The following is a 25,974-nucleotide window of genomic DNA, read 5'->3' on the forward strand; positions in this document are numbered from 1 at the left end:
TATACACAACAGTGGCAGTAGGCTATTTAGATTAGTATGTTGAGATCGTGTAAGTAAAAAGAAGCATTCATCCTTTGGGTTATAAGTTTTGGACATTTCGGTGTATCATTATCTTGTATACTTGGTCGCGAGGCGAAGGGATAATATATGTGCATAAATGGTTGGATATTGGAAAAGAGTATAAGAGGAGAGAAATGGAATACCAAGGGTGCATTTGGATATAAGTGAAATCGAGCGCCTGCTCTACCTGGACGCAAAGTTCAATTCTTGTTTGTCTATAATGGGCATGCTTTATTCCTCAAAGTGTATGGCAAGGAGCTACGACGATCATCTGGATTTACCACTGTTGAGAAGACCTGTATGTAATCATATTTAAATGCAACCTTTATTAAAGAAGCACCATAATTGCAATATGACAAGTGATGATGATGATGATGATATATGTAAATTGGTAATGAGGAAAGCAATCCCAATCAGGGAATCATGTTACGGGAGCAATGGATATTTGAATTGAATCTTGTTGTTGTGAGAGAGAGATCAGATCATTTGGATGCGATGCGCGTCAATTATTGTCGTATTGGGTTTCACTGCGTTCTCCAATGGATGATAAAGGTGATTGAAAGAAACGACCTTCCACGAGGTTATGCTGGTGTCTTTTGAAACATGTCATGCTGCAATAGTTGCCGAGGAAAGGAGTTTGCACATACCCATGTGGCCAAGAGAATACCGCTCGCACTTGTGCAGGACCCACAAACCAAGATCGACACGTGCTGCATGTACGAGAACCTCCTCCGATAATTGATGCGAAGTAATCCATTGGCACCCCACGTCGAAAAGATCGCAACCATGAAAAAGTATGGCAAAGCTGCTCTTGTACTATTGAAGAAAAGCCAACAGCGGCTGGAATTGATGATCCTCGATAACACCATTGACCGCTTATAGCATCCAGCTCAATACGTCGTCGATCGAAAAGGACAAGGTCTTCTGGGTGGTTGATTGTTGCTGAGGTTTCATGATGGATCTGCAACACTAGTTGATGCGTATCAGCTTGCTGTTCAACACGTGCAAGGTGAACTACATAATCAGCTCGAGAATAGCCACCATCAAACAGCATATCGTTCATGTCCATGATCTGGATGGTCTGATAAATGGGCGTCGTAACGTATACACGCACACCAAACACCGATTGGAAGGGTTCACCACGTGGTACGTCATGTCGTTGTGTAGTGAGAATAGGGATGGCTGGTGGCATATACCAGGAAACTCGTGCTGTTGGTGGTATGGGTGGTAGTGGTAAAAAGTCTTCGGGAAAGAAACTTGTTGCTTCTTGCTCATTACGGCGAAACACTCTCAACGTCCCTTGATCCGCATCATCGTGTTGGCCTTGAATAATACTCGATTGATCAGCTTGAAGAAAGCACAACGTGATAACATTGGACCTCCTTTGTTTACCTGCCCAAGAGATCGCGCCTTCGAAGTTTTGTATATCAATGTCATGCAAATGTTTGGCGAGGAGAGTAATAAAATTGATGACATATTGCAGCCAATACATGTACTCGTAAAACTCTTCCATCTCAGACCAACGCAAGGTCGTAGTTGTTGTGTTATTGTTATCATCGCTGGTAGTAGTGTTGTATAAACGCCATCCACACCACGATGATGGTGTTTTTGTCATGCGTAACATGCGTCCATAATCCATAGCTGTTCTTTTAGACGTCCCAGGAGGTAACCCATGCAAGTGATGTACGATAGCATCGAAGCTATATGGAACTGCATCTCCACAAAGGTTGTTGCGTCCAGAGGCGAGAACGTTGTACGTGTCAACAATATCTTGCGGAAGCGACGGGTGCACAACAAACTGGCCTGCAAAGTCTGTGTGATAATCCATGTTTTGGGAAAAGAAGTGGAAGAGAGACAAAGTATGCAGGATTGCGGAACCTACAAAGATTTATGCAACGTGACATGTGTCCCACAGAACAATCACTTTGAACAACCTGGGGGAGATACGTAGCATTTATGACATTCAATCACGAGGACAAAGATTGCGTTGATGTAATCATACCAGCAACTACTGCTTCAGGTTTGGGTTGTTTAAATTCAGGAATCGAGCCGCATTAAGCGTGCACGGACTTGGCTAATACCACCATTTGCCACAGCAAGATAAGCTCGATGATTATGGCCATTGAATAATATCATTTTATTGATCCAAGTATCCAGGGTATGTTTATGGTGCATGTTCACAATGATAGAGCAAGCGGGATCTGTGTGCGTGTGTGCATGATCTCCAGGTCGACGAGAACAAAGAAGCGCTCCTTCTTTTCCCACTCCCCACTTCACAAAGACAAGTAAGTCTCCCTCCATTCACAACCACAATCCCTTAACGGCCGTCATTCACCTTCAATGCACAACTCCAATAGCTACCATGTCAAACGATCGATAGTCCATGGCGCGTCAAGTCCAATGCCGAACCTTTCTCCTCCCTGTTCCAGAAAGACACACGCGATCTACCCATGACTCGAGGCCCCATTCCAATACATAAAGTATGTTCAAGCACTGCACTTGTTTTATTACTCAAGCTGGTTGCTCTGATACTAAAGTTTCATTTGCAGGTTGCTGTTCTCTCTATTGTACAAGATCCTAAAGGGGGCCGTATGTGTATATGGATTCTTCCTCTATGTCAACAAGGGAGCCCAACACTTTGTTTGCATTGTCACTTCTGGGTACATTGAAAGGAACATGGATGGATAGGTAAACTTGTGATCTTACATGGCGTTTATTATTATAGGTCGGCAACGTTGGACGGAAGCAACAGGACATTGATCTCAAAGAACGCTGTTCACTGTCTCACAGGTACGTATACATTGGATCTACGTTACAAGCAACAATTCTCATAATGACACAGAGGCAGGGCTAATGAAGATGCGCTTATTTCATCCATTTCTGCTGGTGGTGCTCCAAGTGTCGTTTCTATGGCTTCAAGGAGGTCTACTATCGTTTCCAAGTCAATCATTGTACCCTGGTGGTGATCCATTTGATTCCGTGTTTTGGCTATCATGAAGGTTTAAGTATATTTCCATACAATGCTCAGCAACTTCGCTATTAGATAGACCCCTTGCAAAGCGATAACTATTTAAAAACATGCCTGATTCAATAAACACCTTGGCTACAGCTACACACTGCACCCCCAACCTAGGTATATTCACATCTATATAAAACTACCAGCTGCTTTCCACACCCAGCAAGAGCACTTTTATATACATAATACATTGTCTTGGCAGGTTGTTGTGGATGGGTTATAGAAGCAAGAGGAGAGACAAGCTTGTATCAAGTCGTTAATCTTTTGGTACCCCCCAATGTATTAAAGACCTCACGTTTCATTGTAAAATCGTGAGATATGGCCGTCTTTATGTTTTCACTATGCTGTAAGCGTGATGCTATATAGAGGGTGGTCTTCGTTTATTGTGAAGTAGCTGGACCCTATAGGGTCGGAGATGCAGAGGGACTTCTTTGTGTAACGCAGCCAAAAGTCAGCGCCTGTGGATAATGCATAATACTTGTACACCATTCAGGAACAGTTGACGAACTGCCAGCTAATAGCCCATTCCTCCCATTCACCCTTTTTGCGCAATCGAATGCTTATGAACGATTCTACTGTTCCATCCCATCATTCTCACCCTTCAACTTTCTTGATCCGATGAGATTTGACTGAAAAATGCTCAAACACAGAAACATCATCCAATATCAGAAGAATCAAATCGGTAAGTTATTTGTAAACCTGCCGGCTAATAGCCCATTCCTCCCATTCACCTTTGTTGTCCAAACCAATGCATGTGGACGATTGTCCTGCTCCAGCCCAGCATGCCCATCCTTCAACTTTCTTGATCCGAGACGTTTTGACCGAGTTACGCTCAAACACAAAACATCATCCAATATCAGAAAAATCATTTTGCAAAGTTATTTGTAAACTGCCACTTGATAGCCCATTCCTGCCATTCACCTTTGTTGCCCAAACCAATACATACGAACGATTGTCCAGCTCCAGCTGAGCATCACGATCATTCAACTTTCTTGATTCGAGCTGATTTGACCGGGTTACGCTCATGCACAGAAGTATCATCCAATTTCACAAACATCATCTTGAAAGATTATTTGTAAACCGCCAGCCAGCAGCCCATTTCTCCCATTCACCTTTTTTACCCAACCCAATGTATGTGAACGACTCACCTGCTCCAGTCCATGATGTCCATCCTTCAACTTTCTTGATCCGAGGGGTTTTGGCTGAGCAACGCTGGAACAAAGAAATCTCATTCAAACATCAGGAAGTGTAATAAATTTCCATCTCTTCCACTCCCACTTCTTCTCTTTTCTCTTCCTCCCATTCTCAACTGTTCGCCCATTCAAGCACCATTACCACCTGCAAACGATTGTCCTGCTTCAACCCATCATGTCAAGCCTACAAATGTATTGATCCCATGTTCTTTGGCTGAATGGCAAGTCCATGGCGTGCACACAATCTTCTTGTCACTCTACTTCAACACCTGCCTTTCTTGATACAACACACTCTCTTGCACACTCCTCCGGCACAATCACACGTAGCAACGTTCATTCCAGCAGCTACTATTAGCGATATAACGTTCACAGCCTTGTCACTCTACTACAACATACACTCCTTGCGCATTACCACGACCAACGTAACAGCTGTCGCCATTAGCAAGGTCGCTACTCGATTGTCCAAGTTACTTGCAGCAACCTGCCTTGCAGTCTTTTCTACGTGAACAGCAGATAGCCATTGTATAGAAGCGTCTTTACTACGTGCAGCAACTTGCTTCCACGAATTCCTATGGATGATGCCATATCAGCTATCAAGTACACCTCATACAAGCAATTTCACCTGGTTGAGCTACGATGAAAATGACCAAAGAAGAGATAGACCAACAGCCGGATGGAAAAGGAAGCATATCAGAAATGGCTATGGATAGATGAATGGATACAATTAAGTGCAGCGACGAGGAATCCTGGATGTTGCATTGGTTACTTGGCGAGTCGTCAGCAGAAAGGTTGGATCCTATCATGTGGATACGGGTGAGTGAGATGATGGATTGGATGGAATTGAGTAAAAGGCTTATCTCTTTGAAGATCGGTGTTTTGCAGGCATGGACGGTTCATCAAGTGCATGTACGGCAGCTATTTTTCAATCATGGATGAAGGATGTTTATGGCGGCAGCAACCAAAATAGAATGACTTACCCCTGTTGACTCCTCGATGTGATTTACCCTTAGCTTACTCAATTTACAATACTATTCCTTTGTCGTATTTACTTGATAAACATCCACACTATCATTTGCTATTCTTCGCCTCTTCATTGAACGAAAGTTGGATTCAACATAATATTATTTAGAAGGGTATCGTACTATCGGCTAGTAGGCTCAACATGAGGATCACTTGGCTGCTTTCTGGATTGAAAGGGGAAAGCGAGGTTGGGACGTTTACATCATCGTATCTAGATGCTCTTGTTCTTCTGTGACAACATTATTACTGCATGTGCTAAAGCTTCCTAGTTCACATGCTGATAGATGAAGGCAGCGGCAATTCTTGCACACTTGTATTGGAAAGAAAATGAATGCGAGAGCGAAGCTGCCCACCAGCACTAGTGCTTGTTATAGAAACTTGGTTCATTGTAGTACTATACCTGACATCCTTAGCAAAGTCAATTTGCATATACCACTGATAATCCCATCACGCCCATTCTAAATTGGAAAAAGCAATAGCGTTCAAACACATGAGTCTGCTTAATATTAAAAGACAAGCAAGAGCACGAACTCAATACTTTTCATCAAGAATAATGGTAGATACAAGGATGGATGAGGTAATGTCTAGACATTAAAGTTACAAACTACACGATAAGTCTGGCCTCGAATGACAGCTTCAACACGCAGCTCGACTTCGCCAAAGTACATCTACGTCTTGTTGTCAGGATACCTCCTTGTATATGATATGCGACCGTTACTTACCTTGATAGTCAAATCAAGGGGTTCCCCTTCTGCAACATCCGGTAGTACGGGCATTGGAATCTCGAAATCAAACACTTTTCGCACACCTGGTTGCAGTGTATATCGAGGCATCTCATCTGTACTTGCTGCATAAAAGGTGCATGCTGTTGGACAAGGGTAAATGGTCTTGTACTTTTGGGTGATACAGCTATCCATGTCTACATGCCAATTGATGGTAAGCATGACCTCCATAATAAATCTTATCCATGCACATTACCTAATGGCTCGCCACGTGGTACAAAGCATGAAAAGCGATTATCGCAGCGTACGCTTCCATCAGCACGAATGATTTTGTATTCTTCAGGGTCGACACCCGGCACAAAGGTGTTGGTGATATCAATACCATACCAATAGCGGGGTACACGCGTTGCCACCTTGTAAGGATTCATGCCAAAGTAAGCTGCACCTCGAGCAACAGCAAGCTCTGTTACAAAACAGCCGTTTGAGCACAATTGATCATTCCACATCTTCCATGCACACGTTACCTGCACGATATGGAGTCACCACCTTGATATTTTGCTTGGTATATTCCTCGGCTATCCGTTGCTGAAGATAATGCGATGCTCCAAAACCGCCCACAGTAAAGATGGCTTTAAGATTGGTTGTCTGAAGTCGTTGCTTTTGAATCAATGCAAGCACATCCTGAACCACAGGTTCGAAAACACGTTCCTTGAGCTCATCCACTGTGAATCGCAAATAGCCTGCATCCAATCCAATTGATTCATCCGTTTGCTCAGGTGTCAAACCAAGGGTAAGTGGGATCGGCATAAACATGTCATCGGTTCCATCAAATTCGGGCTTCATTGTATCTATTGCATAAAATCATAGTCAGCTATCCAGACATCTCAATATAGCATGCTTCTCAAGACGACATACCCACAAATGTCTCCATCATGCTCTCCATGGCACCATCAGGGATACGATCCACGACCTTTTTGAGTTTGCTCTTTAGCAACTTTCGCATCCTCTTATCCACAAAGCTGGATCCACATGATTTGCCCATTCCCTTGGTGCTCTCCTTGAAACGACGCGTGCCATCAATGCCCATCTTGACCGTAAATACAATCAAGTCAACCGTACCACCTAATTGTACCTTGTCAATATCCTTGTTTCGATCAACCCCTTATGATTGACAAGCCTACCTCCAGCATCACAAATCATGAATTCGTCTCCATCGCTCATATCGAATTGCTCGCATGAGTTCTCACAATAAATGGCAGCAGCTTCGGGTTCGGAAATCAGCATCAATCGATCGTGGGGATCATCCTCGCTGATCAAGCCTGCTAAGATAGCGGCATCACGCATTGCTTTTTTTGACTTGTCAGACCACATGGCAGGTACCTACAATATTCATCATCATCGTAAGACTTTGTATCTCTGCTTTTCGGATCTCCTTGGCCATACCGTTAAGCAATAGCGATATTGATGCTCTTCAAATTGTTGGGCAAATCCTTTCTTCATCTCCGAAACCACATGTGCATGAAATGCTCGCAAATAATCTGATTCATCCCATCCATATTAACTCATTCCATTCCCTGATGTCGACCTTGATATCCGATTGATTACTTACCTGCTACCAGCTGAATAGGTTTAATGCCACCGGGAAGTGGGAGGATGCCATCAAGACTGTCATCGAGATACAACTTGTACAAGTTCAAAAAGATAAAATTGTCCTGGGTAGCTTGAGAACGTTTTTGACGAGCTGCATTACCCCAAGCTGCAAGTTGCTATGTATATTCTCATCGTAAGTTCTCTTCATTCATCCAATAATACTCATCTCATATCCTTACCATGGTATCGGATTTGTAAAGCTGACCGTTTGAAAGGATGTGCGCGCTATGTCAGTTACTTGTCGCCCAAATCCATGTCCTCACAATCCAATCTCACTTACACTAGCAGTTGGTGCCTATGATGATACTCTATGTTCAATAAAAGTATGCATATAGCTTCCTTGTAACTCACCTTGGGGTATCGATGAGCCGGTTGCTTTGGCCTAATGGATCGCATACGCGATATGAATCAATCAATCAACTCGTACCAGAAGAGAGTTTGCATCCTACCATGTGTTGATATCGGCGACCTCTTCAGAGGAAAGGATACAGTAAGCAGCACCACTATACGTTGTACCTGAACCAACAAGATCAGCATTCAGTGCGTTGGGGATCATCTCGTAGCCATACCAAAGTCAATGCCGACAATGACACGATACTGATCGAGGACAGCTGAAGACACCATGTTGGAAATGCGGCTTCAGCAAAAAGCGAGGGAGAGAGAGAAAAGGCTGAGGGGGAGGAGGAGCAAGGTGGTAACATTTATTATTCGTGTGCTATAGCTGATGTCGTGCTTGTACCACGGGACACAAAAGCGACTGAGCCTCACCTCTTTTTGAAATGCGGCGCATCTATGTAGATAATAACATTGTTGACAAAGGATAAAAATACACGTGTAGTGGAGGAGCAGTAATCACGAGAGCATCCCAGCCATTGCAGCTGATATGCAAGTGGAAATGAATCCACAAATCATAGCTGATACAACAAGCCTTGAAATATCCCCAGTACGCCCTGGAGCAAGAGAACCAAGTACACCAATCTGCATCCCCATTCCAGGAACATTGGCAAATCCACATAGTGCATACGTCGCTACAAGCGTCGACCTTTCACTTAATTGTCCCGCATACGTCGTCATCATTGCTTGATACGCCATGTACTCGTTCGCCCAGATCTTGAGTGCCATCAATTGCCCAACTTTAACTAGATCACCATTATCCACACCCATCAACCATGCCATCTATATAAGAATATCCTATTAGTAATTTCATCATTGCTTGAATCCATCCACTTACGGGTACAAATACATATCCAGTTATCATTTGAAGTGAGAGCTCTTGAATATTGACAAAGTGACCTAGCCAAGTCAATCCAGCATTGATAGCATAGAGCAAGGATAGAATGGCAATGATGTTGGAAGCCATACATAACACCACTGAGATACCAATGGATCCACCATTTGCTAATGCATGTAATAGATTGGATGACCTGTCGCTGGGATCAGCTGGTGGAATCTTGATTTCGTGTCTTGTGAGTGATTCTTGTGTCTCTGGATATCGGATTTTGGATACCATCAAAGAACATGGGATTGACATGATGCATGATGTGAGCAACGCTTCACCAGAAACGCCCAAGGCCATGTATCCTGCCAACATGGATCCTGCCACGGTGGCAAATCCGGATGTCATGATTTGATGTAGCTCGGCTCGTGTAGCGTATCGTAAATAGGGCCGTACCAATAGTGAGCTCTCTCCTTGTCCAAGAAATGGCTAAATCGTTCTTCTTCTTAGCTTTGTATGTTTCAAATCTTCTATCATCATCATCACATACCGATGCTGCTGCTACAATAGCCTCCACACCTGATACTTGAAATAATTTGATAAAGATGACTGCAAATCTTGTAGACACCCATTGTAAAGCACCCAAATGATAAAGCATCTGCACCACAGCGGAGAAGAAAATGACGGCAGGAAAGACAACCACAGCAAAGTAGGGGAGATTGGCAATTGGATCGGTGGTCAGGAACGCCATACCATGTCGTGCCATACCCAAAAACCCCTGGACGAAATTCGACATCCATTGAAAAATATCATGACCAACCGATGATCGAAATACGAATAAGGCGAGCAAGAATTGGAATAACAGCCCACTGCACACAATGAACCAATTGATCGCTCTACGTCTCTACGCATTTATATATCATGTGAGTGTTTGATTGAAAAAGAGATACCATTATTTCACGTACATGAGAGGAAGCTGTCAACAGCAACACGAAAACGATCAACCCAAGTAATGAAATCAAGCGTTGTTTGCGTGTGGATTTTGTTTCCGGAAAGCTGAATACGGTTGCAACAATGACGGTGGTGACAAAGAGTGCATATATGGACAAACGCCAGCGTTTGCTCAGCCGGAGGAAAGGTGCCATTGTCGAGTGCCCAGCATGATAAAGCGGCCGAGTGACTCGAGAAAATGAGATGTACTGACAAACGATGTATAGAGTAAACCAAGCGTAGATCAAACCCAAGATCAAATTCTCGGAATTGTATCCCTTGGGTACTTGAAGTATATATGCAGCCACCAAGAAACCAGTAAAAACGAGCCACATGGCTAAGCTATTGCAAGAGAAAATAACCATGAGCGTGTGGCCTATTTACTTGCTGTGCTTGTAACAAGAGAAGACTCAACTGGAACCATGGTCGATGTGTATCGTAAATCAAAGCCAGTGAACCCTTAGCGTCATCATCATCCTCATTTCCATATTCGTATTCTTCTGGTCGTGGTGTCACGCCTCGTTCCATATCGATATGGGTATCATTTGGACCACCAACAATGTCAGCTTTGGATTCTCGTTGTTGTTGTTGTTGCTCCTTGTGGGCTGGAATATCATCCTCAGTACTCGTTGGTGGTGAGTGCATAATACCCAAATGGTACAAAAAGGAAGTTGGCTTCGAAACAGGAAAAGGGGATAAAGAAAAGGTGAGCTCATTTTATAGTAAGGGGATGACTTTCTGGTTGCATGCATGGTCTAAATTTACACACACGCACGACATGCAGCCTTCCTGCAGCAATAGAAGAAAGGGGGACATGGAGCAGTGAAAGTATTCATATCCGGCAATAGCCTTGAAAAAAGACATTACCATTGTCATTCGTTTTATCCATCATCAACCCTCTGCCATCGTGTGCAACATCATTTACGCACATCATAATGCAATCAACGTGTGAATAATTCATGCAGGTATGTGATGTTTGTGAACCACGTGATACATCTGATAGCTTGATTCCATCACACAACAACAACTGCCATCTTCCATCATACTATCATACATGTGTTATACGTCAACAAAGATATATTAAAATACTACATGCATAAGTTGTACACAATGGATAGCTTATTAGTTGGAAGGTGAAACGGATGGAATAATAAGTGTTTCTCCAAGCTTGAGGACTGAGAAGTCATGTTCATCATGGCCACGCTTTTTCATTGCATCCCGTAGTCGACGTGGTGGTTCAGAGACATCCTCGTCCGTAAGCACAAATGTACCCCAATGAATACCAATCTACCATCATGATCCACTTAGCCCCGATGTTTGTCAACAATAGCCATCCATCACAACTTACCGATCGTTTACTTTTGACATCTTCATGAACGCGTACAGCATCTTCAGGAGAGCAGTGGATAGTAGACATGAACCATCGTGGGCTGTATGCTCCAATGGGGATTAATGCAAGGTCGAAAGGTCCCTGCTTATCACCGATTTCTATATAACCCCGCAAAATGTTGTCAGTGATTCGTCACACACACAACACCATGGTACACGCATACCTTTAAATGCCGGGCAATGGGGCAGTGAATCAAGGTATTCCTCATCATACTCTTTGTTTCCAACACCGGCAGGCACAGCGCGATAACCAGTGTCTCTACATACGTAACTCAGTAACAGTCCATCCAATCCATTTTTGGCATGTGATGACGAACTCACCCTCCAAAATAGACGTTGCCACGTCGATTACCATCTTGAATTCCTTCCACACACCACGAGGCCCACAATGTTTTGTTGCGATCGAGTAAACCACGGCCCGAGAAATGCTGACATGGGGTACATGTGATTTTGAGTGCCCTTGAAGCGTCCAACGATATTGTAGCGTGATCCCACCAATCCATTTCTATGACTCTATCTTGCTTCACCGTGCCATTGAACCATGCCTTATTACCGAGAGGGACATAAAAATTGGCGTCTGGATATTGATTGGCGAGGGTCTTGATAGTAGGAGCATCCAAATGATCGTAGCTGCATCAATGTAAAAGATTAGTTTTTGGAGATGCATGATGGCATGCATACTACTCAACTGATTATGAGAAATGATCACAGCATCTATCCGAGGAAGTTCATCCAATTTGCAGGGAGGTTCAGTATAACGCTTGGGACCAGCGAACGATAAAGGTGAGCATCTATGTATGTAGAACACACAATAAGTATCTTGGATACCCGCATACATTCCTTTTTCTTTACCTGTCCGAGAAGATTGGATCAAACAAGACATTGAAGCCATTCACTTGGACGAGCGCACAGGCACTATTAATTACATAAGGGTAAATTTAATGCATACATGTTATGAAGGAATGAATGAATGCACACTTACTGCCCAATCCACGTTACTACCACGGCACCCTCTCCAGCTTTTGATGGTGCATTGATAACATCCCATTGCATTTGCTCAACTGTTTGTGGTTTGGTCGACTCGGTAATAGCAGCTTCTGCCTTGCCCAGCTTGTTCTCCAAAATCATCTTGATCGTGTCCAAGGCTGTTGGTTGGTGTGCCGATTCCCAAGGATTGGCTACAATGACCTCGGGTCAGTTTACTGGTTGCTCCTATACTTGCTTTCAACACATACTAAAGCGATTGCCATCGTGGTGATCGCGATTGGTAGACTTGTCAGCTCGAGTGAGAGTAGGAGGTTGTGGCATATTGGAAAGTTGATAAAGATAAAGACCGGCTCCGGAAGCAGTGATGGGAAATGCAAATTTACGTCCAAACTGGAGTAAACGCCTTTGGGCCATGTGATTAAAGAAAAAAAAAGAAAGAAAGAAAGAGATGAAGATAACGGCATTCGGGTGTACTTGTATTCCGTGGAGATAGATGGTCTGATCGCATATACAGGCACAACAAGGTCGGGATGTCTTGTACGTACTCAGCGGCCATGGATACCAACAAAGTTTGACGTGCCATGCGGGCATGGTTACCACCCAACGACGATTATCTCATTGCATGTAGCCCTCTTCCTTTGAGATAATAAAAACCTCTCTTATTATTCTTGACATGATCTCTGTTCGGCAAGGTGACGAATGATGTGTTTTATTTGAGTGCTTGGATGAAGGAGCTACAAGCTATAGGAGCATTGCTTTATCCGCTGGCGCGGTTTCACAAACCTTCTCTCTTTTCATTCTCTATAATGCAACCCCAGTCAACCGTTACGATAGCGCCTATTTACGAGTTGGCACGGTCCTTATACCACACATTCCCTTCATCAAACGAGTACTCGGATCAGTTGGCAGCAGCCATTCAAGGGTGGCGATCAGATGCTGCTGGTATGGGCCTTTTGCCTCGACTCGAACCAGTGGTCAAAATGTCGCAAGAGCGTGCATCACTATGGCCTGCGTTAGTGAATATGGTGCAACAAGTACAACAGGATCCAAAGACGACGTTATTGTTTGCAAGTATCATGGAGAGCATGCCACTTGTTGCAGCTGTGGAGCGTGCATTGGAAGGCGATGATGATGATGACGCAGTGATTCGGTTTATTGACAGCCTATGCCTTGATCAACCCCAAGTACAACACGATCAGGTGATGACCAGTATTCAAAACTACCTTGATACGCTTGATCATATGAAACGACAAGCCGTTAGCCAAGTTCTCAATCAACAACGCTATCAAGCTATGGAAGGTATGTATCATCTCAATGCCGCATATGGATCTTGTTGGATAAGGTATTGATAGTGGGGTATAGATGATTACATGGCCCAAATCCATCATATCTTGAATGATCAGGCGATCTTCGACCAATTTGAAAGAGTGCTACTTGATGATCATGTCCCATGGGCCGATCGACTTACGAATGTGTATCAGCTGATCAAGACTCACAAACCAGAAGTATGGGATCAAATCAGCCTTGTGTTGGATCGAATCGAAGCGGACCTCGGTAAGATGATGAATTATAACAACAACATGCACTTTTTTATTCTAAATGTAATATGGATATAGATACACAACAATACAGCTCTTATGAGGAATACGTGCAAAAGAACTTTTTGGATGATGGTGGTCAACAATATCTGGATAGCGAAGTGGAACAAGCCCAAGTGGAGCATATGTTAGGATCAATGAACATGTAAATAGTAAATGTATATATGGATTCTTTTTTCAATAGTGGGTCAATGTTGAAAGCCTGGTCGACCATCGATGTTGATTTAATTTCTTGCTGGTGCTGGTGCGACTTGTTGGTGGTGATGATGGCAGCTGTCTGCTGTTTATTGTTGGCATAGTACTAAGGGATGAGCTCAATGGGGTGGATGTTATCGATGATACGGCGGCTTTGTGGCTATTCTTGTTGTAGGGGATGGGTTGTTGATCGATAGCGAACATGGCCAGCACACGATCCGATTCATCAGACCAGTGAGCTGAACACAAGCGATGTTCCAAGGGTAAAAGGCCATCCAACTTCTCAATCATTTGGCCGCGTGACACAAAGCTGTCAAAGTAAGGATTACGGCACGCACTGCATGATTTGGGATTGCCAAGGTATCTCCGAAGATGTGTGGGGAGGTTTTCATGAATAGGGAGTTGCTGCTTTATGATGAGGCGTGCACAGCATTCAATTAATGAAGGTGGATCGTGCGCAAGTGGATACGCCAACTTTTGTTGTTCTTTTGGATCGATGAGTGGGCATTCTCGAAGCAAAAGTCGACGTAAATGTGTCAATCGTGCGATTTCGGCAGGCAAAACATAAAGTGGATTTTGCGACAAGTTGAGAGTGGCAAGGCAAGTAAGGTTGGAGATCATGGCTGGAAGATCAGCAATTCGATTGGAACATGCATGCAAGATTTCAAGGTTCTTATTGTCAGGTCGACGTAAACAAGGCGTCAAATCTTCGATTCGATTGTATGATACATCCAATTCGACCAAGTTGGTAAGGTTGCATAAGGTGTTGGGAAGGGATGTCAGATGATTGTGTGAAATGTTGAAATATTGTAAATGACATAATGCTTCGATTTCATCTGGCAAAAATGTGAGCTCGTTATAGGACCTATAGAGGATGAGATATGTATGTATGAGTGAATTGTGTCATTTTCCCCCTCCTTTTTGTTCTCTCTCTCTCCCGCCACCATCACCCTCCTCCCATCATCACCACCCCTTCCCCCTTTTCATTAAACCGCATCATCATCCACGCGAAAAACGTGGTGATGCGGATGATAGATAGGATGATGCAGGATGTACATTACTTACAGGTCCAGTCGCTTGATCGAATTAAAGCATGCAATATTAGCTGTAATACTAGCGAACCGACGATTGCAGAGATCCATATGCAGCATTGCCCGATCCATGCAACGATACACATCCATGCATCTCACTCTTCGCTTTTGCATACATTTTTGCTTGTGAGAATGTAGATCTTGGCTTTCCCACCAGTAGCCATTGAAACACGTATCATCATGAACAAGTTCATGACGAGTTGACTTGAATAGCTGATCATCGTAATAGGATTCATCGATATAGGATACGTCTTTGACATGCTGAAGCTGCTCCCAATCATCGTCAAGATTGGTTGTCATTGTTCCCGAGCATGTATTGTTAGTGGTAGATGAAGAAGAGGGCGATGACTCGAGTAATGTATCTCCATCACTAATACTAGTAGGAGATGCTGATAACGCATATAATTGTGGACTTGATATCAAAAGATCATAATGGCTTTGTGATGAGATGAGATCGTCGCTGCTGTTGGTGGTGGTACGTTTTGATTTTCTTCTTCGGGGAGGCACAGAGACATAACCAAAAGTGAGATCACTTTTTGTTGTAGTGCTATTCGCTTGACCCATAGTATATATATATGTATACAAGCAGTACAAGGATCGATCCGGTAGATATTGAAAGATGATGAGGAAGAAAAAAGTAAAAAGAATGAAAAGAAAAAGAGGCGCGTGATGTATTATTATTTGCACGTTTGATGAGCGGCAGCAGGCCCGGTGATGGGGGTTGACCTTAGCTATGACCATTTATGGTCATGGTCATGCATCAAGTGCAGCACGTTTTATTGGCGTCTCAAGCTGTGTGTGCGTGTGTGCAACTCAAGTCAGCTGCTAATGACAGAATACTGTTCTCCTTCCCAAATTTCTCTCGCGTTTTCTGCTCTCCTTTGAACATGGCGATGACTTTAAAATGGAATCTTGTATACTGGTGCAGTTGCATTCCAACAATGACACATACGTAAAAATGCAGGAGGAGAGATGACTTTACACAATGAACCATAGATAATAAATACTCTGAGTATGGAAATCGGTACACACAACATATGGCGTGTACATAAAAAAAGTGCTGGTCTTTGTTTATTCTGCCGGCTGCACTTCTTTGTTTGGCCCATTGGGTTGATTGATGCAGTAAAAGTTGGTCCCAACGACACATGTGCATACGTTAGTAGAAGTAGACATGACCTCTGTTACAAGTCCTTGAAAGAGTGATAGAGTGTGGTTGTGCTTTTGCCGTGGGTTGCGTTTGCATAAACGAACACACTCACACACATCCGCTCGCTGATTTAATTTACGCGCTTTGCATATAGCTGATATATCAGGCAAATGACTTTTATCCCCTGCATCGCATGTACCTTTGTGTTAGCCATCACTTTTTTAGGTAGATATTATCACAGACATGGCTGGATACAATCACTATTGCATTTATTGATCTGCTGGGTTTTCTTCTTCAGTCATCTTGCTTCGAGAGCCAAATGTGTCTCTCACTCGCCCAAATGTAATGCAAGAGAAGCTCAAGAAGGGCATACATTTCTTAATTAACTACTACTGCTCCAACGCCATCAGATAAATGGTTTTGTACGTTGTCCGATGCACATCATCTCTTTTCGGATAAGAATGATAATGCGCTATGGTAATAAAAGTAGCTTTGGGCTTATAAAAGCGAGCGTTCCTGAATCTCTTTATATAGCAAAGAATACAAACAAACTATCTAGTAGTATTCAATGGAGACTATGTACATTTGAAAATATCTTTAAAGAGAGCTCTATTCGAGAGATAAGGTGGTGAGTGATGATATTGATGCGGCGAGTATCACAAGTCAATGCAGCCAACGGATTAGTTACCGATTATCACCCCTCCTTCCCTCATCCCTAATTAAGGTAAATCATCATCATCATGATTGCCACACTGTATGATATTATTCTCATGGTGGATGGATGAATCATCATTGTGTGTGGATGGATGGATGGATGGATGAATGAAGATAATGGATTGATTAACACCAACTTGAATTTCATCTCTCTCTTTACTTTTCGACCACCACCACTACTACCTCGTCCATTCAGTCGCCATGGTGTTGAAGCACAACAACCAACTTCCCAACCAACACTTCCGCAAAGACTGGCAACGTCGTGTTAAGACCTGGTTCGATCAGCCTGGTCGTAAGAAATCGCGTCGTGTTGCACGCATTCAAAAGGCAGCTCGCATTGCTCCTCGTCCTGTTGATGGTTTGTTGCGTCCTGCTGTTCGTTGCCCCACTCAACGTTACAACATGCGTCTTCGTGTTGGCCGTGGTTTCACTCTTGAAGAGCTCAAGGAAGCTGGTATCAACCGCAAGGAAGCTCGTTCTATTGGTATTGCCGTTGACCATCGTCGTCGCAACCACTCCCAAGAGTCCCTTGAATTGAACGTTCAACGTCTCAAGGCTTACAAGGCCAAGTTGATTGTTTTCCCTCGCAAGGCCTCCAGCCCCAAGAAGGGTGATTCTGATGTAAGTAGATGATGGTTGCTATGGGAGAGATGATTTGATGGCTCATCATCATCATCATTGTTATTACAATAGGCTGCTGCTGTTGCTTCCGCTGTTCAACTTCGTGGTGCTATTCTTCCCGTTGAACAAGTTGCTACTGCCCCTGAAGCTCGTGCCATCTCTGCTGATGAAAAGAAGGTTAACGCTTACATGAAGCTTCGTTACGCTCGCTCTGCTGCTCGCACTCTTGGTGCTCGTGAAAAGCGTGCTCGTGATAAGGCTGAGGAGGAAGCTAACAAGGTAAGACATCATGAGAAACATCGTGTTTAGTAGTCGTACTCATACGCTCTTTGTCTCTGTTAGAAAAAATAAGCGATCCCTCGACTTGACACCCTCTCAACACTTCACCGCACTCCAAACCCACCTATTTACAACCGACATTGACATTGACACTTTCAACACTACACATTCCATGTATTATACAATAAATTGTGTTGTGCAAGTTACAATACAGATAATTACGCATATACGAATACGATGAATCGAATGATGTATTAGCATGGATAAGGAGAAGAGGTATTACAAAAGGATTGAGAGAGAGGGAAACCATGGTTACCAGCCTGCCGAATGACCATCACCACGAGGATCACTACCAGCAGCCAGCACACGTTGACCCGTTGTCTCATCATTCTTGACACGAATCACTTGACCACGACCAAACATCGAACGTGCATAGCCATGGAGACGATAGCACACGTGACCCATGCCCTCTAATTGGCGAATGGTTTCTTGGGGAATGCCATCTTCAATGTATACAACGCTGTCTTGGACATCCGTAAAAGTATATGCGACGGTAGCACCACCCTTGGGAGGAGGAGGCGAGATACACACACGAGGCATATCAAGGGCATGTTGTGGATTGGAAAGGAAATGCATGAGATTCATGATTACTTGGACTTGTCCTTGGGGTTGCATGTATCCACCCATCACTACAACATACGTTAAAGATGGATCAGGTTTCATATTTCATGCATACTTACCACCAAAGCAAGCTTCGAGATCGTGGTCCCCTTGTGGTGTCTTGCGTGTGATCATGGATGGAATGATGGTATGGTAAGGACGCTTGCTAGGTCCAATGCAGTTGGGATGGTTTTCAATCAAGACGAAATTGGCACCACGATTGTGCAACGCAAAACCACAGCCTTCAGGAACAATATGCGACTATGTTTGGAAGAATAAGTAAACATGACGACAGCCTCTATAGCTTAAACTTACCCCAAAATGCATAAAGTTTGAATTCTGTTACACACACATACATAATGTTAGTATACTTGCATGAATCGTTAGATAATGAATACACATACAATAAAGCTGCAGGCATTGCCTTCACCATCGACGACCGAAAAATATACAGTGTTGCTCTCATCTTCAGGGTATCCCTTTTGTACATCGCCGTTGCGCTTGTCCAACTTGATGAGCTTGGCACGCTCTTTAAGATACTCCTATTGTTACGTAGCAACCATGATCAGTAATCCCATTTCCATGTTACTATCCTCAAAACCTCTCTATACCTTGCTGAGCAATTTTTCGGTAGGGCAAGGCTGCACTTGAGGATCGGTCACATAGTAACGTGTATCGGCAAAAGCAACACGCAAAGCTTCAATCACAATATGCAAGTATTGAGGCGAATGTGGGTTCATGGATTTGATATCAAGACCATGTTGTTCTTCAAGAGCTTCCATAATACCAAGGGCGATAAGCGTAGTGATGCCTGAACCATTGGGTGGGATTTCCCAAATAGTCCAATCGTGGTACTCGAGCGAAAGAGGAACGTCAATCACCTCTGTGTCATGAGCAGCAAGGTCTTCAAGGGTCATCACACCACCCTCAGCCTGAATAGCATCCACGATTGCTTTTCCAATACGTCCTTTGTAAAAGCCTTCCTTGCCATGCTTGGCGAGCATATCAAATGTACTACCAAAGCTGTGTGAATACCATGCCAACGACGGTCAAATGGGATTCTGACATACTCTGCAAGTTCAGGTAGCTGGATAATGTTGCCTTCCCGAGGAGCACGCTCATTGTTGATAAGCATGTTGCCACGACCAGGATTTCTCTTTTTCAAAGCTTCTTCTTCTTCACCCCACTAATAAAGACATACGTCAGCCACACCATGTTTTCCTTGATCCAAGCAACATACCAAACGAGCGGAGAGATGGGAAACAGGAAATCTAGAGCGATAAGGTTAAAACATATCCCGAAAGGAATAGATGCATTAACGCCACATTTTTGGTATTACCCTTCTTTAGCCATCATCTTTGCTGGTTCAAGGATGGTGGCAAGATCCAGCTTGCCCGATCCAAACTTGTCAACAGTATCAACCCAAGCAGCAGCAGCACCAGGAACAGTAATGGCATGAACACTTTGAGGAGGAACAACGTTGGTATCAGGACCTGCTTCTTTGCGTAAATGCTCCACTGTCAATGCAGCAGGCGCTCTATATCATTAAATCAATCCCTGTTTTCGTTATCCATTTTTCCTTTCCTTTACCTTCCAGATCCATTAAGACCGGTGACGGTGCGCTTTTTAGCATCGTAATATAAGCAAAAGACGTCACCACCAATACCAGTGGAAGCTGCTTCGGTAACATTTATAGCAGCAGCTAATACCCAAAACCGAAACAGGCCAAAAGTGTGAGTATCCCCTTATCCGTATCATTGATCATCGCACATACCCACAGCGACAGCTGCATCCTAAATGAGTTCAAAGAACGGATCAATCTTTGAAATGCAAGAGCTGCTGAGCTTGTACTTACGGCTGCATTTCCACCCTTTTTAAGAATATCAACACCAGCTTGGGTTGCAAGTGGTTGTCTGTGTGAGGGTTGTTGTCAAGCAAATAGCGTGTTCAATAAACGTGGATTGGGATGTGTCATGGTATCTATGAGTACGTACGAGCTTGATACCATGCCATGAGTAGCATGAACAACCGATCGACGAGAGACAAAAGGCAAATCTGGAATCATTGCTAAGGGGAAAAAAGTGGGGAAAGAACAAAAGAGAGAAGAGAGGCGGTATATAACTAACCCGATATCTCGGAGGGAAAATAGAGTCGGAGCGGCTATTGAACCCAGCAGCAAAGCGTGTGTGTGTGTGTGTGCCTGATAATGCCCTTCTTGCGTGGGAACTGCATCCCATCATCATCATCATCATCATCATCATCATCACCAATAAATGATAGCAATTGCTATAGTCAAAATCAAAGTGATTCAACGTGGTTCAAAGTGATACAATCCAATGGCCCAATGAGCATTGATTTTTTGAAATCTACCTCTGAGAAGAGAAATGTCACGCTGTGGTACAACCATCAACCATAAAGCTATCAAGAAGATTATTATTGGTGAACTCACAACAACTCATCCATTGTCAAGATCAAAACCCCCTATGCAAATAGAGTTGCAAGATGTATTGGATTTGACATGTCGTCATACCAACGGTTGTCAAGGTGATGATGTTGCGTTGTTACGGATTCCCGATTTGGCATACGTCCAAATACCCCACGTTTATGCAAAGCAAGAAAGATAAGCAACTAACGTTGCCGTAACGTTCCTCGCTGCGTATGTGGAATTCTCCTATTTTCCAATGTTGGTATGATGGATCACGTGCCGTACATATAAGCTTACCAAGATTAAAGCGAGAGAGAGCATTGCATATCGGGAAAGAGGACGTCCATTGTTCACCTAGACCCCGTATTGGAAGAGAATGGAACCAAAAGTATGGGCCAAATATACAAAGAACCAATCTCATGTGACATCGCATGTCAAGCACGTCGCCAACGCAAGTAGTATACACGGCAAAGGAGATGATCACCACCTATACATATTCATGTAGCGTGGGAGCTATTGCTTTATCCGCGTCCTTAATGGATCTATACATAGCGCAACCCACACGTATCGCCGCGAGGTGGATCGTTGAGTTTTCAATGATATACGCTCATGTGACGAAGGTTCCTTTATCCTTGCCCTTCGATAAGGCTACTATTATCGATGAAAAAAACGCCATCCTACGAGATGATGATACATCAGATGATTGAAAACGACTCACGACGACAACATTGACGTAAGACTTGATCATGACGATGGCATATGAAAGACTGGAAAGCAGCATGCTCATAGCTGATGATGGTTACAGCACCTTGGCGTAAACCCAAGTATACTCGGGTGTGACAAAATGAAATGCATGCATGGAGTTGTCATCAAAAAGCAGTATTAGATCCAAATGCGACAACACATGAGCCATGAGCCATTCATTTTGGGTGTGAAGGTGGGTCACCCTTTAGGTTTTACAACAAAATCAAATGATCAGGCGCGGTGCTCCCAGCCAAGGCGACTTGGATCAACCACGTGTTCAGCTGACCGTGTTCTCGGAATTCATAATGCATAATTGGCATGTCTCTAATGATAAGGGTTCAATTACAGGGACGCTTACGAAATCCTACGGTGATCCTGCTCATCGATCAATCAACGGATGTCGAAACGAATTGCACCCAGCTATTATTATTCCATGACTCTACTCATCTCAAATGACACATCCAATACTCTTTGTATCATCCCTATGCATGTGCCATCCTCAATTGATGATCGACAATCGGCATGCTCTTTGCATCCAATGCCATCAACAACACATTCGAGTACAACTTGAACCCTCTTATAAACAAAGAGGCAGCACGTGGGGTCTTTCACATGATGGATGAGCTGGTTTTTTGTTGACATTCATTGTGCTACTTTCAACAAACCACATACATAATACCACAAATAGAAGTCGCCATTGGCCATCATCCCAGCATTTATTACACAAATAAAGGCACAACAAACCCTCTGCTGTGCATGGCGGGAAATCTCCCAAAGAAGAGCAGGCCGATTATTGTTACAACAGCATGCATTGAACATCGAACAAGACGTCATACCAGGGCTTTCCTTCATAAAACGTCAACAGCAGAGGGCGGTTATTATCTTTTATCTATGGGCTAAATATAGCCATGCTATCATTGTTAGAGAGAATCAACCTTCTCGACGCTATAATTGAACCACACCATGTGAAACAATCAACGCCCAAAGAATGGGATCATAACAAGGATGACCATCACCACTACCATGAACTCGGAAATCTACCCTAATGTAGTCATGTCTCCGGCACATCTAGCGTGATTAACAGCATTGAAGGCATTTAGCGCCAATGGAAACAACTTGGTAATCCTGAAAGATGTCGTGGAACATAATGAGCATGACCTTTTCCCGGGATTAATGTGATCGTTGCCATCATCATCGTCGTCATTCTACTACTAAGATGAAATACAATCGTCACTAATGGAAGAATCCACAGCATCATGAAAGGTATATATAGTGAGGGTCTCATCCAGCTAAAAGGAAGTATCATCAACCTACTCTACCATGTTTCATCGATTCGTGTCGTCTTGTTTTTTGTTTTTCATGCTTGCATGGATACCCGTTGCCATGGCCGACAAGGTTGTCATAGGTTACTTTCCTAACTGTAAGCATTCCAATGTGCTTTTTATTATCACACATCTAACATTGAGTAGGGCTCTATGCAAGGTACCCTGTATCCAACATTGATTTCTCTTCGTATACGCACATCAATTATGCGTTTGCCGTTATGCTTCATGGCGATACACCTGAATGGACCGACAATGACCAAGTCAAGACACAGCTTCCACAACTTGTTGAAAAGGCACATGCCGGGAATGCCAAGGTGCTCATCTCCGTTGGTGGATGGTCTGGATGTTTGACTTTCAGTACTATGGCTGCGAGTGCTTCTGGACGAACGAATTTTATCAATTGGGCTATTGACCAAATCAACACCTATGGCATTGATGGCATCGATTTGGGTATGTACTATTGAAACAACCATGTAGGCTGATACTTATTATTACATACATAGATTGGGAATATCCTGGAAGGCAAGGTGCCGGTTGTAATGCTGTGGACGAAGCCAATGATACCAAGAACTATTTGCAGCTTATCAAGGAGATGCGTCAAGCCTTTGATGGAGTACACAATGGCACCTCGCGCAAGGAGATCTCCATTGCAGGCTATGTGCGTCCATTTGAATCAGCTTCTGATTTTGGTAGTGTGCTTGATCGCATCAATTTGATGACTTACGATATCAATGGCGCATGGAACGATACCACTGGACCCAATGCTCCTTTTCAGTTTCAGCCAGGCCAGGGTGATGCCGATAGTTTTGTTTCGGCTATTGAAGCTTGGAAGGGTGCAGGCGTTCCTACCGAAAAGATCGTACCTGGTATGGCTTTTTACGGGAGATCAGCAAGTATGTAGGATCAGCAATAGCCATGTACCTTATAAACTTATCTCTTTTATCTTTACAGCTGCCACCGTTGATATGACCCAAAGTGGATCACAATATCAATCACAAGAAAAAGGAAAGCCTCCCAAAGGAGATTCATATGATGCACCTTGGCAAGATCCCAATTGTCCCAAAGGCAAGTAGTAGTAATAAGATTTATTCGCATCTGAGCTAAAGTATATCAACTACAGATCCAGGAGGCCTATCGGGCATATGGCGCTATGGTAATCTTCGTTCACAAGGGGTGCTTACTGCTCCCGAGACAGCAGCTTCACCATGGGTGCGTACCTGGGATAATGTTACTCAGACGCCATGGCTTTTCAATCCAACGGATAAGACATTTATCTCTTATGATGATCCCAAATCAATGGCTATTAAGATCAATTATGCGATATGTCAAAACTTGGGTGGTGCTATGGTGTGGTCGGTAGATGAAGACTCTTCAAACAAGGAGCTGCTATCGGTGGTCGTGCAGATCAAAACAGGTACGCTTGTCTCACCACCACCACCCCTCCTCCTCCCTCAAAGAAAAAGGCATTTACTAATACACGTTTACTTGATTCTTCACATGTAACATGTAGGCTCATGCGACAAGCAGTAATAGTCAAAGATAACACATTCACAGAAAGAATAAAGAATTCAATGGTGTACCGCACATACCACTTTGTATGCAATGCCTTGTTACAAATCAGGCTATAAAGAGTGTTAGCTGTTGCACAGAATGAAAAAGGATGGCTAGTACAATTGAATAGAGAGATTTCTTTTAGTCAGATCGCATAACGTCCTTGCTCTTTTTCTTTTTTTACGCGTGCTTGCACGTATCTACATGTGCTCTCACGACTCTCATGGCACAACAGATACCATCAACGATCTCCTCTGAACCCCTTGGAACGACAACGAGGAGAAGAAGACATTCGTGGTCAATTCTTGTCGTCACTACTGCCGGTGGTGATAATGATGGTGATGGATCAAACTTTATGAAATACAAGAGCAGCATCATCCATCATCGTAAAACGATTTCATTTGATACGACACCTCTCTTAAGATACCATCTGGCTCATCAATGTTTAGGTAAGGATTACCATGGCAACAGCTAAAACAACGGAATATTTTCTGATCTAAAACGCCTTTGTATGTGTCTTTTTATCTCCTCACTCCTTCCTTTCCTTCCTTTTTCTACGTCCCCGTCGTACTCTACTCCCCATATTACAACTTCATATTACTCGGCGTCATTCCAGATCCTGCCATTGCAAGCAACAACAGCAGCAACAATCCTTGTTTAACGAAACCCGAATGCTTCCAGCAGAATGCCATGGCCACTCGCTCATCGATGTCGCCCTCATTTGCTAGTTTCCCTCCCAACAACAACAACATTGGCAATCAAGCTGTAGACCATTACTCCATTGATATTACTAGACGAATACCTCAACGGGCCATTCGTGTTGAACGAGACTATACTCGAGGGGACGGTATCACACAATTCTCAACGGCTTATCCACCGCAGCTCGCTGGCAAGGTAACAAAGACCATCATGATCCCCGCTCGCTCGCTCGTCAATCGACTTAACCCATGATCAGATAACGATAGAGCAATTTCAACACACTATCCAAGGTATCAACAAGCTTCTTATGGACGCCGAACGAGTATCATGGCTCACCGTATTCGATAATATCATGGAGATCTTGACAATCTACACTTGGCCAATCTTTTTTTCAAACCATTATCAACGAGTACGTCTCTCTACGTGGGATTCTATAGATACGATCTCTGACATGACATGCTTCTTTTAGTGTATCCGACGTGTATTACAATTCATTGAATCCGAGAATGAGAATCTGTATCATCAGCATGGTTTATCTATCTCCAATCCTGTGCGATTTGCTTTTCTCTTTGTAAGTACAATCAAAGGGGGGGGGATCATGATGATGATGACTGATTCATTGATATGCTTGCTATTCCAGCTCGAATTCAAGGTGTACGATGATTAGTACCTGCATTTCTTC

At 43.5% G+C, this 25,974-nt stretch overlaps 10 protein-coding genes across 10 annotated transcripts; 4 read left to right on the forward strand and 6 right to left on the reverse strand.

Moving 5' to 3' along the window:
• Positions 1 to 562: 562 nt before the first annotated feature.
• On the reverse strand, positions 563 to 1,888 carry O0I10_011498 (uncharacterized protein; the record flags this gene model as incomplete). The annotated part of the gene is made up of 2 exons (XM_058491463.1): positions 563 to 1,383; positions 1,453 to 1,888. The coding sequence occupies 2 exons, from the start codon at positions 1,886 to 1,888 to the stop codon at positions 563 to 565; spliced, it is 1,257 nt and encodes a 418-aa protein (XP_058337738.1).
• Positions 1,889 to 5,873: 3,985 nt separating this feature from the next.
• O0I10_011499 (uncharacterized protein) lies at positions 5,874 to 8,285 on the reverse strand (the record flags this gene model as incomplete). The annotated part of the gene is made up of 13 exons (XM_058491464.1): positions 5,874 to 5,957; positions 6,012 to 6,208; positions 6,268 to 6,474; positions 6,536 to 6,859; positions 6,927 to 7,133; positions 7,193 to 7,391; positions 7,455 to 7,549; positions 7,621 to 7,777; positions 7,841 to 7,861; positions 7,942 to 7,956; positions 8,013 to 8,043; positions 8,111 to 8,177; positions 8,231 to 8,285. 13 exons carry the CDS (start codon positions 8,283 to 8,285, stop codon positions 5,874 to 5,876), a joined length of 1,659 nt encoding a protein of 552 aa, XP_058337739.1.
• A 228-nt stretch (positions 8,286 to 8,513) lies between these two features.
• Positions 8,514 to 10,512, reverse strand: O0I10_011500 (uncharacterized protein; the record flags this gene model as incomplete). The annotated part of the gene is made up of 5 exons (XM_058491465.1): positions 8,514 to 8,837; positions 8,893 to 9,366; positions 9,428 to 9,781; positions 9,843 to 10,209; positions 10,283 to 10,512. 5 exons carry the CDS (start codon positions 10,510 to 10,512, stop codon positions 8,514 to 8,516), a joined length of 1,749 nt encoding a protein of 582 aa, XP_058337740.1.
• A 477-nt stretch (positions 10,513 to 10,989) lies between these two features.
• On the reverse strand, positions 10,990 to 12,657 carry O0I10_011501 (uncharacterized protein; the record flags this gene model as incomplete). Its single annotated transcript, XM_058491466.1, has 8 exons — positions 10,990 to 11,154; positions 11,216 to 11,355; positions 11,421 to 11,515; positions 11,578 to 11,886; positions 11,946 to 12,047; positions 12,109 to 12,171; positions 12,239 to 12,434; positions 12,492 to 12,657. The coding sequence occupies 8 exons, from the start codon at positions 12,655 to 12,657 to the stop codon at positions 10,990 to 10,992; spliced, it is 1,236 nt and encodes a 411-aa protein (XP_058337741.1).
• Positions 12,658 to 13,049: 392 nt separating this feature from the next.
• On the forward strand, positions 13,050 to 13,990 carry O0I10_011502 (uncharacterized protein; the record flags this gene model as incomplete). Its single annotated transcript, XM_058491467.1, has 3 exons — positions 13,050 to 13,542; positions 13,606 to 13,797; positions 13,860 to 13,990. The coding sequence occupies 3 exons, from the start codon at positions 13,050 to 13,052 to the stop codon at positions 13,988 to 13,990; spliced, it is 816 nt and encodes a 271-aa protein (XP_058337742.1).
• Positions 13,991 to 14,018: 28 nt separating this feature from the next.
• On the reverse strand, positions 14,019 to 15,691 carry O0I10_011503 (uncharacterized protein; the record flags this gene model as incomplete). Its single annotated transcript, XM_058491468.1, has 2 exons — positions 14,019 to 14,901; positions 15,102 to 15,691. The coding sequence occupies 2 exons, from the start codon at positions 15,689 to 15,691 to the stop codon at positions 14,019 to 14,021; spliced, it is 1,473 nt and encodes a 490-aa protein (XP_058337743.1).
• Positions 15,692 to 17,189: 1,498 nt separating this feature from the next.
• O0I10_011504 (uncharacterized protein) lies at positions 17,190 to 17,918 on the forward strand (the record flags this gene model as incomplete). Its single annotated transcript, XM_058491469.1, has 2 exons — positions 17,190 to 17,609; positions 17,682 to 17,918. 2 exons carry the CDS (start codon positions 17,190 to 17,192, stop codon positions 17,916 to 17,918), a joined length of 657 nt encoding a protein of 218 aa, XP_058337744.1.
• Positions 17,919 to 18,200: 282 nt separating this feature from the next.
• On the reverse strand, positions 18,201 to 20,613 carry O0I10_011505 (gamma-glutamyltransferase; the record flags this gene model as incomplete). Its single annotated transcript, XM_058491470.1, has 12 exons — positions 18,201 to 18,577; positions 18,629 to 18,809; positions 18,864 to 18,887; positions 18,953 to 19,090; positions 19,160 to 19,562; positions 19,619 to 19,734; positions 19,789 to 19,819; positions 19,888 to 20,085; positions 20,139 to 20,250; positions 20,323 to 20,341; positions 20,404 to 20,461; positions 20,543 to 20,613. 12 exons carry the CDS (start codon positions 20,611 to 20,613, stop codon positions 18,201 to 18,203), a joined length of 1,728 nt encoding a protein of 575 aa, XP_058337745.1.
• A 2,463-nt stretch (positions 20,614 to 23,076) lies between these two features.
• O0I10_011506 (uncharacterized protein) lies at positions 23,077 to 24,572 on the forward strand (the record flags this gene model as incomplete). Its single annotated transcript, XM_058491471.1, has 6 exons — positions 23,077 to 23,137; positions 23,187 to 23,492; positions 23,546 to 23,935; positions 23,994 to 24,107; positions 24,163 to 24,456; positions 24,553 to 24,572. 6 exons carry the CDS (start codon positions 23,077 to 23,079, stop codon positions 24,570 to 24,572), a joined length of 1,185 nt encoding a protein of 394 aa, XP_058337746.1.
• Positions 24,573 to 24,816: 244 nt separating this feature from the next.
• O0I10_011507 (uncharacterized protein) lies at positions 24,817 to 25,959 on the forward strand (the record flags this gene model as incomplete). The annotated part of the gene is made up of 5 exons (XM_058491472.1): positions 24,817 to 25,042; positions 25,210 to 25,487; positions 25,549 to 25,701; positions 25,762 to 25,863; positions 25,933 to 25,959. 5 exons carry the CDS (start codon positions 24,817 to 24,819, stop codon positions 25,957 to 25,959), a joined length of 786 nt encoding a protein of 261 aa, XP_058337747.1.
• Between the last annotated feature and the right edge of the window lie 15 nt (positions 25,960 to 25,974).

Source organism: Lichtheimia ornata (genome assembly GCF_029851405.1).
Source record: "Lichtheimia ornata isolate CBS 291.66 chromosome Unknown scaffold00092, whole genome shotgun sequence".
Lineage (NCBI taxonomy): Eukaryota > Fungi > Mucoromycota > Mucoromycetes > Mucorales > Lichtheimiaceae > Lichtheimia > Lichtheimia ornata.